Raw genomic sequence first — 10,961 nt, 5'->3', positions numbered from 1 at the left:
GATATAAGAAGCATGCAAGAATGCACGGGAATAGGCATGTATATCCCAGAATTCAAAATATCAATCGCAAACGAGTGTCAAATAACTTATCAGTTTATACAGCAGAAATACTCTCAGCAATTATTGGGCTACAATGGGTTGAAGAGGTCAGATAGAGTGGTGATATGCACAGACTCACTATCTGCTTTGGAAAGCATACAGTCGACAATATCTGTTAGAGAAGATTGAATCATTTAACTTAACCATTGCTTACTGAGACTTCAGAGGAGGGGCATAGATGTGCAGTTATGCTGGGTGCCTGCACATGAGGGGGTTCAAGGGAATGAGCATGCTGATAAGTTAGCAACAGATGTGTTACTTAAGGAAATAGCAATACCAGTTTCACTTGGGAAAGGAGAAGGAAAAGCAATAATTAAGAAGTGTATGGAAATATGGCAGAAAAGGTGGGAGGAAAATCAGAAAGGGAGGAGATGCCACAAGTTACAGAAATCAGTCATAACAAATATCTATACAGAAAGAAACAGACGGGAGGAGATCATCATCACTAGACTCAGACTGGATCATACAGGATTAAACGACACAATGTTTATAATGGGAAAAAGCGAAGTTGAAGAATACAGGGGGTGTGGAGTGAAAGAAAATGTGGAACACATCATATTACACTGCAACATGTACAAAACAGAGAGGGAACACCTAAGAGACAGGGTCAGAGAGCAGGAAGGGAGTGGAGCCTGATGGGGACACTGGGAACAGAAGGTGAGGGGGTAAGAGCTACCAGGGAGGCCATTCTTAAGTATTTGAGTGAAACAGGATTGATTGGAAGAATTTAAAACAACGTAAATACAGTGGTATAATTCCACAAGTGGTGATAGGATGATATGGTGATACACACTCTTGTACAATAGGTGGCGGTATGCACCTTAAAGTTGTTTGCAATCCGGCAAAAACCGAGAGAAGAAGAAGAAGAAGAAGAAGAAGAAGAAGAAGAAGAAGAAGAAGAAGAAGAAGAAGAAGAAGAAGAAGAAGAAGAAGAAGAAGAAGAAGAAGAAGAAGAAGAAGAAGAAGAAGAAGAAGAAGAAGAAGAAGAAGAAGAAGAAGAAGAAGAAGAACCCGGATCCATGTGGCGTATTTTCGCTACGGTTCTCTCTCTCTGTGTTCCAGATAAAGTGTGTGTGAACTCCAGCACCATCATCTGTGTGTCTGGATAAACCTCCGAATGGACTCAGTGCTCTTTTTTCTGGAGCGTTTACCTCGGACTATATGAGCTAGCTTAGCATGCTAGCTGGAAACACGTTAGCAACACTAGTCAGATTGAGAGTTTGATGAAGAGAGAAACGGTGTGTTTAACGGAGTTTGCAGGAAAAGGTGATCTAGTAAACATGAGTAAAGTCCAAATGCTGCTGTCGTTGAAGAAGCAGCGACTCACTGCTGCTGCTGAAGATATATTTGCTCTGTTTGAACAAACGATAGCAGAGCTCGAGGAGGAACTGTCTCTTTCCAAAGAGGAGAACGAGAGACTCCAGAAACTACTGGACGCTGTTTTACAGCCTGAGCTTCGGATACACAGTGCAGGTATGTTCCCTTTATTCTTCATTAACACTTTACACTATTCAGTAACACTTTATTATCACATCAATAACACGTTAGACCCTTTATCAGCACTTGCTGCAGGTAGTAGATCCTGAAGTAAAAGTACAAACACCACACTGTGAAAATCCATCCATTGTTCATTCCATAATCCACTCCATTACAAGTTAAAGTACTGCATTCGAATTTCATATCTTATTTAAGTAAAAGTTTGTAAGTATTATTAGACAAATGTACCTTATTATAACTATTACGGAAGAGCAAACCTACCAAAATAAATATTTATAAAAATACATACATTGAATAATATGCCATTTAATTGACTGATATACATATGAACCATACATGTACTGTAAGCACTAGTTGATTAAATGTGACATACATTGATACTTTAGTTTTAATGTGCTTCTTTATTCAGCTTTTCTTTTTAAATGTGTAAAAAGTAAATCAAAAAAGTACTTTGGATTAATTCAAATTGCGGGAGAATAATTCATTAAAAAATTAATGAAGTAATGAGTAATTAAAACATTAATATAAATGTATGTGAAATCTCATCAATCAATTATTGCCAACATGTATTTATAATGTATTCTGTATATATATATATATACACTAGTATTAGACGCAGTCAAAAGTTTGGACACATCTTCTCATTCTAAGTTTTTTATTTATTTAAATAGGTTCTACTTTGTAGATGTATACTGAAGACATCAAAACAATAAAAGAACACATATGGAATGATCTAGTAAACAAAATGTCTACAGAAGGTCCAGTTGTGATGGACACGGTTCGCCACTGGTTCTTTCATCGTTTTGATGTCTTCAGTATTAATCTACAAGAGTTCCCGTTAGCCGATAATTACCGAACTATGACGGGTAAAATATGCTGAAGACCGGCAAATCTAAATCTCTCCGGTCAAAGCGTCCGGTCAAAATAATTTCCCCTTAGCGCAATACCGCATTAGTTGCGCCACTTATGTGACAGACAAGAATAGTATGTGACAGACAATAGAGTATGTGACATATAAGAATAGTCCATTCTAATGTCTAACACTTAATGTGGAGAAAGAGATGTCCTGTATGGGTTGATTGTGCATTGATCTGTTGGTAATGCCTCGGGGTTCCGGTGGGCATGTAACCAAATGCATAATGCTGCGCTATACTTTGCGGCCTCACCCGGTTGCATAGCGACGCTTATTGTTTAGGTATCTTTTAATAAGCAGGTAGTCCTATCATTAGCTAGAACTAGCTAGATCTGATCGATATGGACATAAACGCGAGTGAAGTCTAATCTGACGGGAGAGAGAGATCAGCTGCTGCTGACGAGTCGACACGCAGCTCTGCATAATCACCTGCAGCGGTGAGCGGAACAAAACACACACTACAGGTTAGAATATCACAGGTAGCTATTTTAATTAACTCTCAAACTACCTAAACTAGTTATAGATATGTTTAGTTTTACTGTCGGGTCACTCATTACTGATCCACGAGCTGCATGATACTGACGGGCTGTCAGGAGAGGGAGAGAGCGCTCCGTTTATTATTCCCGTGTTATTGTAAATTACTGTACACTTTTGAATAATGTAGTTAATCTACTATAATTAGTTTGTTTAATATCGAATCATCTCAATTTGTTTTAAAGCTCAATAAACAACAAAGAAGAACTTTGACCTGCACTTTTCAAATGTTGTCCGGAAGATTTAAACTTTAACATGTTGACCTGCGAAAAAATATTCTAACGGGAACTCTGATACAAAGTAGAAACACATTAAAATAAACAAAAACCATTGAATGAGAAGGTGTGTCCAAACGTTTGACTGGTACTGTATAGAAAAAACACACATATTTGTAATATTTAGCAGGTTCCCTCATCTATAATCATTTATACAAGAGCAACTTTGATCATGTACAGCAGTAAAATGCAACATACAAAATAATCAAGAAACATCATAAATGAAACACTGACAGGGAACATTTTACTGCACCATCATTACTATTACATAAGAAGGTGCCGTAAAATGTTCTGATGATACTTGCATACTTTTACTTAAAGGGGACCTATCATGCAAAATGCACTTGTTGATGTCTTTTTTACATAAATATGTGTCCCCGGTGTGTCAGGGAACTCACAAAGTGTCAGGAAACAAAATCCTCTCTCTTTTCCTCCTTACCCACATGTCTAAAAACTAAAAAAGGTGGGTGCTAACAATCAGATCCAGAATTTTCTATCCTATAACGTCATTGGCGACATCCAGCCGACCTATCGGCTCCAGCACTCGTGACACGTCCCGACCTATTGTCTCCGGCACAAGTGACATGTCCCAACCTATCGTCTCCGTATATAGTCGCAGCTGTGTGTCTGTGTATTCAGCAGGATGTCGGCTGGAGGCTTAGAGTACATTTGTTATATATAATACATATAATGGCACTGCTCTAGCGGTAAACAGTTAAGAAAGAACATGTCAAGCTATGTACTGTATCAGAAACACAATGCGTGGCGTGTTTTGGGAGTAATATGTGTTTACATTAGCAAGCATGCTAACACTCAGAGCTAACCATGGAGCTAACGCTGTAGGCTACTGGAGAGAATATGTGTAACGTAATGTCCTTGTGGTAAACCCTGCGGGACAGAAATGTTTCAGAAATAAAGCTTGAAGTGGTTAGGAGCGCAACATGGCATTTAATCACGGCAGCGTTTAGCTAAGATCTCCCGGTAGCAGGGAAAAGCTGCGTGACGCTACAAAGGGGCGTGGCTAGCAGCAGAATCAGCCTGTTTGCAACAGGGCTGCAAAAGAGGGTTATGAGCAGTATGAGGCATGGCTTCAATGGGTGATCTGTTTGGTATTTTAAGAAAAAAACTTCACAGAGATGTTTTTTATAGGTATGACCCTCCAATATACGTTTCCAATATAGCATAATAGGTCCATTTTCAATAAGGTTTGAATGCAGGATTTAAATTTAACAGAGTATTTGCAATATATACTGTAGGCGTAGTGTATCTGTGAACGATCCCAAATACAATTCATTGTTTACATTGCAGCTAGTGCTAAGCCAGAAGAAAAAAAACATTTTCATTTTTAACTGGAAGTGGAAAGGGGTTGGGCTACATAAGCAGAATTGAGACAACAAAAATACACAATAGTTGGGACTAAGAAAGATAATATAAGGTATAAAAACAAAGGCATTAATTAGGGCTGCCAAATGTCTCCCATTGTAATGGTCATTAGATTTTGAAATGCTAACACTAAACAGTTTGTTCTGACTGTGTGCTTCCTGCTTCCTGCAGATGTCCAGCTGCTGGTGGTGGTTAAAGAAGAGGTTCTCCCTGACCAGCAGGAGTGGAGCACCAGTCTGGACCAGGAGGACCCAAAGCCCCCCACACACATTAAGCAGGAACAGGAGGAACACAGGATCAGTCAGGAGGGAGAGCTGCTTCAGGAGCTGGAGGAGGCTGATATCATCAAGTCCACTTTCACTCCTGACCCTGTGAAGAGTGAAGATGATGAAGAGAAACCTCAGTCCTCACAGCCTCATCAAAGACAAACGGAACACATGAAAACAGCAGCTGATGGAGATGACTGTCGAGGACCAGAACCAGCCAGGAACTCAGATCCAGAGAGCAGTTTACAACCAAAGAATGAGGACGACACTGGAGACTCTTCTGAACCTGACACTGGAGACTCTTCTGACCCTGACGCTGAAGACAGTTCTGATTGGAAGGAGACCAGAGAACCTGCATCAGGCTCAAACTCACTGAAAAATAGACAAGAATCCGTCAGTGATTCAAGCCGTAGTGCTGTAAAGAAACAATTTGGCTGCTCTGTGTGTATGAAATATTTTGCACAGAAACAAAGTATAAATCGACACATGAGAATCCACACAGGAGAGAAACCACACAGCTGCTCAGTTTGTGAGAAATCTTTTTCACGGAGTGAACATTTAAAGGAACACTTGAAAATCCACACAGGAGAGAAACCACACAGCTGCTCAGTTTGTGAGAAATCTTTTTCACGGAGTGAACATATAAAGGAACACATGAGAATCCACACAGGAGAGAAACCACACAGCTGCTCAGTTTGTGAGAAATCTTTTTCACGGAGTGAACATTTAAAGGAACACATGAGAATCCACACAGGAGAGAAACGATACAGATGCTCAGTCTGTAAGAAACCTTTTTCACGGAGTGGAAATTTAAAGTCACACATGAGAGTCCACACAGGAGAGGAAATATACAGCTGCAATGTTTGTGACAAAAGATTTAAATGGCGTATTGATTTCAAAAGACACAAGTGTGTTGGTCGTCAGTCCTCACAGCTTAATGAAATTCAAACTGAGGATAACGGAGAGGCAGAGCCTCCAATCAGCAGCTCAGCTGAACACATGGAAACAGAAGCTGATGGAGAGGATAATGAATAAGTCTTATGACAGTTCACACATGAGAGAAATCTGTCTGACTGGATTAACATTGTTGCACAACATTCATTTAAGACTTAAATGAACTCCATCTTTATCAACATAAGTGGACAATATTTTTTAATGTTTTTGTCATACTGATTTTCTGATGTATACGTTAACCACTGACTGTTGATGAACCATCTTATTTTGGATTGAGGGCTCCAAGTTTGGTGCAGTGGGTTGTGAGTTGGTATTCGGATCAGGAGGTCACAGGTTCAAACCCCACTGCAGTCAGCATGTCGTTGTGTCCCTGGGCAAGACACTTCATCCCAAATTGCTCCTGTGGGGATTGCCCACAGTATTGAGTATGTAAGTCGCTTTGGATAAAAGCGTCTAACAAGTGACATGTAATGTAATGTAATATAGAGATATAGGATGATTTGAGATATTGTTCTTTATTTCTACATGTTTTGTATCATTGCTATCCTGTTCAATAAAATAAACCCTCTGGAGAGCTGGGATGTTTCTTAAAGCATATTCAAATATCAAGCATAATTTATACATTTGATTGATTTTGCTATCTTATAACTTAACTTGTGAGGCATTATACCCCACCTCTATTGAGTGGACCAGCCCTTCGCCTGTTTTCCTGTATGTGGCCCTCAGTGAAAACAGTTTGGACCCCCCTGCTATTGATGGAATATATAAAGGTCAATCCTCAACGTAAGCACTGTTAAAAGTAAAAGTGGTGACTGTAGAGGCTGCTGTATAATATAAAGCCCTGATGAGCCAAGGAAATATCAGTTTCAGTGTTAGCTGCTGCCTGCCACATCATTCCCCTATTGATTTTAAAGTAGCTTATCGACGCTGATCATAGGTTCCAATATGCTTTTTGTGTTTCTATATTTGCTATGTTACTGGAGCTGCAGCGCACCAACTCGTCACACTCAACGGAACAACACACCAACAAGCCAACGTAACATATCAACGCAACAACACAACAACGCAACAATACTTCAATGTGACAACACGCCAATGCGACAACATGCCAACCTGCCAACGCAACAACACGCCAATGTAAAATGCCAACGCAACAACACGCCAACGCGCCTACACAAAAGAATAATGTCACAGCAGGATTTGGAAAAACTTGTCCATGCTTTTATCTTCAGCAGACTCGACTACTGTAATGGTGTCTTCACAGGTCTCACTAAAACATCTATTAGAAATCTGCAGCTGATTCAGAACGCTGCTGCTCGAGTCCTCACTGACACTAAGAAAGTGGATCACATCACTCCTGTTCTGAAGTCTTTACACTGGCTTCCTGTGTGTCAGAGACTTCAAAATTCTGCTGCTGGTTTATAAATCATTGCATGGTTTATGTTGATCTCCTGCTACATTATGAACCATCCAGATCTCTCAGGTCTTCTGGTCAGATTTATGTCCCCAGATTCAGAACTAAACACGGAGAAGTTCAGTTATTATGCTCCAAATATCTGGAACAAACTACAAGATACCTGCAGGGCCGCTGCAACTCTTACTACTATGACTACTTTTAAATCCAGGGCAAGACTTCTCTATTTGCCGCTGCTTTTAATTGAACTACTCACACCGTCATTTTTATTCATATTTATTTTATTATCTTTGCTTTTTAATGACTGTTTTTAAATGCCATTTTATAATGTGTTTCTGCTGCACTATTTCTTAATGCTTTTAATGTCTTTCATTTTTGTAAACACTTTGAATTGCCTTGTGTTGAAAAGTGCTATAGAAATAAACTTGCCATGACTTGCTTTACTCATACTGATATTCTTCACAAAATGTGCTGTTGTATTTGCTGTAAAGTGTCTTTACTGTAGGTTATTTTTGTATTATATATACAGCACTTTGGCTCGACCAATTTTTTTTTAAAATGTGCTAAATAAAACTTGATTTGATTTGATTTACACATTTTAATTTGTTTTCATTTCATTTAATCGTTTATTTGAATAGGGACAATGCACATTAATGAACACTTAAGACAAATAATGCTTCAAGTGTAAATATGCCGGATTTTTTGCTTTGAGCTCATTTCCATCCGTATAGTCCCTGACATACAACATATAAGAACATGACATTTATAAATATGGCAAAAAATAAATACATGATATGCAAAAAGAGCAAGAGCAGCATACACAAGTATTTGCCACATGGCAGTACAATATAGCAGCAACGACATAAAGTGCAAGAGATGATACAAGAGCTACATCAAGTGCAAGAGGAGATACCCCTGTATTAAAGTGCATTTAGCTGTGATTATACGTCTGTTTCTTTCTCAACCATTCTTTGAGTTGACCTTTAAAACTATTGAGAGTGGGACAATCCCGTATCTCAGTTGGGAGGCTATTCCAGAATGAGCTGCCTTTAATGGAGAGGACATTTTGTCCAAAAGTGGTCCGTCTACGGTGGACTTCACAGTCTCCTCTGGTTTCTGACCTAGTGCAGCGTCCAGTGTGTTTTTTGAGGATGAATTCCTCTAAGGGAGGGAGGGGGGGGGGGGGGGCAGTCCATGTAAATATTTATAAAAAAAGCACCTACTTTTAAAAGACTTAAAGTTGTCAAAACTCAAGAAATTGTGTTTTTCAAGGATGGTACACTGTGGTAATGTACTGAGGAAACAAACTTGACTCATGCGTTTTGAATGAAACTCAAACGGATAAACTGTCATGATGATGCTTCACCTGACTCACATGAGACTAACCAGGAAACATGTTGCAATTCTGCCTCGCTGAGACGACACACACACACACACAAACACAACCATACACACACAGGCTCTAAGACTCAACTTCATACCAAAAACACATCTTCCACTGAGAGGACGTCCACAGGAGGGAATACTGGAATACCTTCCTCTTCAAGCAGCTGTTGAATCCACACGCTGAGTTTCACCAGAACAAAGACTCAAAGTGAGAGGACGTCTAAGGGAACAGGGAGCGGCTGCTGCTCAGTTTACTGCTTCACTCACAGACAACATGGCTTCCAGATTAGAGGAAGATTTCTGCTGTACTGTCTGCCATGAGATCTTTAAAGATCCTGTGGTCCTGTCCTGCAGCCACAGCTTCTGTAGAGCCTGTCTGCAGAACTGGTGGACGGAGAAAGTCATCAAAGAGTGTCCACTTTGTAAGAGACCTTCAGATTATGAACCTCCCTGTAACCTGGTGTTAAAGAACCTGTGTGAGAGTTTCCTACAGGAGAGAGGTCAGAGCTCTCCAGAGGCTCTCTGCAGTCTGCACTCTGAGAAACTCAAGCTCTTCTGTCTGGACCATCAGCAGCCAGTGTGTGTCGTCTGCAGAGATTCAGAGAAACACAGCGACCACAGACTCAGACCAATCGATGAAGCTGCACGACAACACAGGAAGGAGCTTCAGGAAACTCTGCAGCCCTTAAAGGAGAAGTTAGAGACTTTTGAAGAAGTTAAAGTGAAGTTTGATCAAACAGCAGAACACCTGAAGGTCCAGGCCCGACGCACAGAGACGCAGATTAAGAAGCAGTTTAAGAAGCTTCACCAGTTTCTAGAAGAGGAAGAGGAGGCCAGGATGGCTGCACTGAGGGAGGAAGAGGAGCAGAAGAGGAGGATGATGAAGGAGAAGATGGAGGCTGTGAGCAGAGAGATAGCAGCTCTTTCACACACAGTCAGAGACACAGAGGCTGCAGTGGAGAGGCTGCAGCGCCCCCTGCTGGAGGATCCACAGCTGCCCTCAGGAGCTCTGATAGACCAGGCCAAACACCTGGGCAACCTCAGCTTCAACATCTGGAGGAAGATGAAGGACATGATGTTCTACTCTCCTCTCATCCTGGACCCAAACACTGCTAGTCCTGGACTCATCCTGTCTGAAGGTCTGACCAGTGTGAGACGAGGAGTGAGACAGGAACTTCCTGATAACCCAGAGAGGTTTGATAGTTACTACTGGTCTGTCCTGGGCTCTGAGGGCTTTAACTCAGGGATTCACAGCTGGGATGTCCATGTCGGAGACAATGTAATCTGGGAACTGGGAGTGTTAGCAGAGTCTGTCCAGGGGAAGGGAAGCATAGGGTCTAGAAGATTATGGAGAATAGATTATTATGGAGGTAAATACTCAGCACAGTCACTACCAGGTCCAGAAACCTATTTACACACATTTAAGGTGTTACAAGTGAAGGTCTCTCTGACTGTAGAACAACAGACATAAACGATGATTGTAGCGGCCAAAATCCGACATTCTGTATTCCTGGATCTCTCTGGTGGCCAGAGGGAGACTTCACCAGAGATATCCAGGAATATAGAATGACAGTGCATTTGTTTTGTGGCTGTCTCTTCTCCCAGTTTTGCTAGCTATGCGCTAAGGAAAACTGTTGACGACAACAAGTCTGACTTTTCTGCTGAGACTGTTGAAGCGGTTAAGCTACATTTCTATGTGGATGACTGTTTGATGGGTTTGGGCTCAGAGAAGGCAGCAATACAAATGGTTGAACATCTTAATGCTCTCTGTAAAAGAGGAGGTTTTGTGCTGGAAAAATTGATCAGCAATAGTCGGGCAGTTTTGCACACAATCGCAAAAGAGCAGAACGCTAAAGAGCTAAAGGACCTGGATCTGAATAGAGACAATCTTCCTCTTGAGAGAGCTTTGGGACTACTCTGGTGCGACGAGTCAGATTCCTTTAAGTTTAAGATGGAAGTGAAACAGCAGGCTCTAACCAGACGTGGCATGCTATCCACAACAAGCTCGGTGTATGATCCTTTGGGTATTTTGGCACCAGTCACTTTTGCCAGCCAAGATAATGCAACAAGAGCTTTGCAGGAGAAGCTGTGGATGGGATGTGTAAGAAATTAAAATCAATGTTTAATGATGTATTTTGTTTTAATCATACAGTAAACTTACAATTGTTTTATTGTGAAAACATTTACGGTTAGTATTCGACTGCGGCTAAAGTTTATTTTGAAAAGCTATTCCGGAAGGG

The 10,961-nt window shown here is 40.8% G+C and overlaps 1 protein-coding gene across 1 annotated transcript in view; it reads left to right on the top strand.

The window, feature by feature from the left end:
- Positions 1-1,295: 1,295 nt before the first annotated feature.
- LOC117534284 (zinc finger protein 583-like) overlaps positions 1,296-10,961 on the top strand; it is a 34,767-nt gene continuing 25,101 nt past the window's right edge. The window contains exons 1-2 of the mRNA XM_034198481.1: positions 1,296-1,572; positions 4,873-5,789. Coding sequence (XP_034054372.1) covers positions 1,323-1,572; positions 4,873-5,789 — 1,167 coding nt within the window. The 5' untranslated portion in view covers positions 1,296-1,322. The remainder of the gene's footprint in view (positions 1,573-4,872; positions 5,790-10,961) is intronic.

Source organism: Gymnodraco acuticeps, unplaced genomic scaffold (genome assembly GCF_902827175.1).
Source record: "Gymnodraco acuticeps unplaced genomic scaffold, fGymAcu1.1, whole genome shotgun sequence".
Classification (NCBI taxonomy): Eukaryota; Metazoa; Chordata; class Actinopteri; order Perciformes; family Bathydraconidae; genus Gymnodraco; species Gymnodraco acuticeps.
This window is presented reverse-complemented; position numbering and strand designations above follow the sequence as displayed.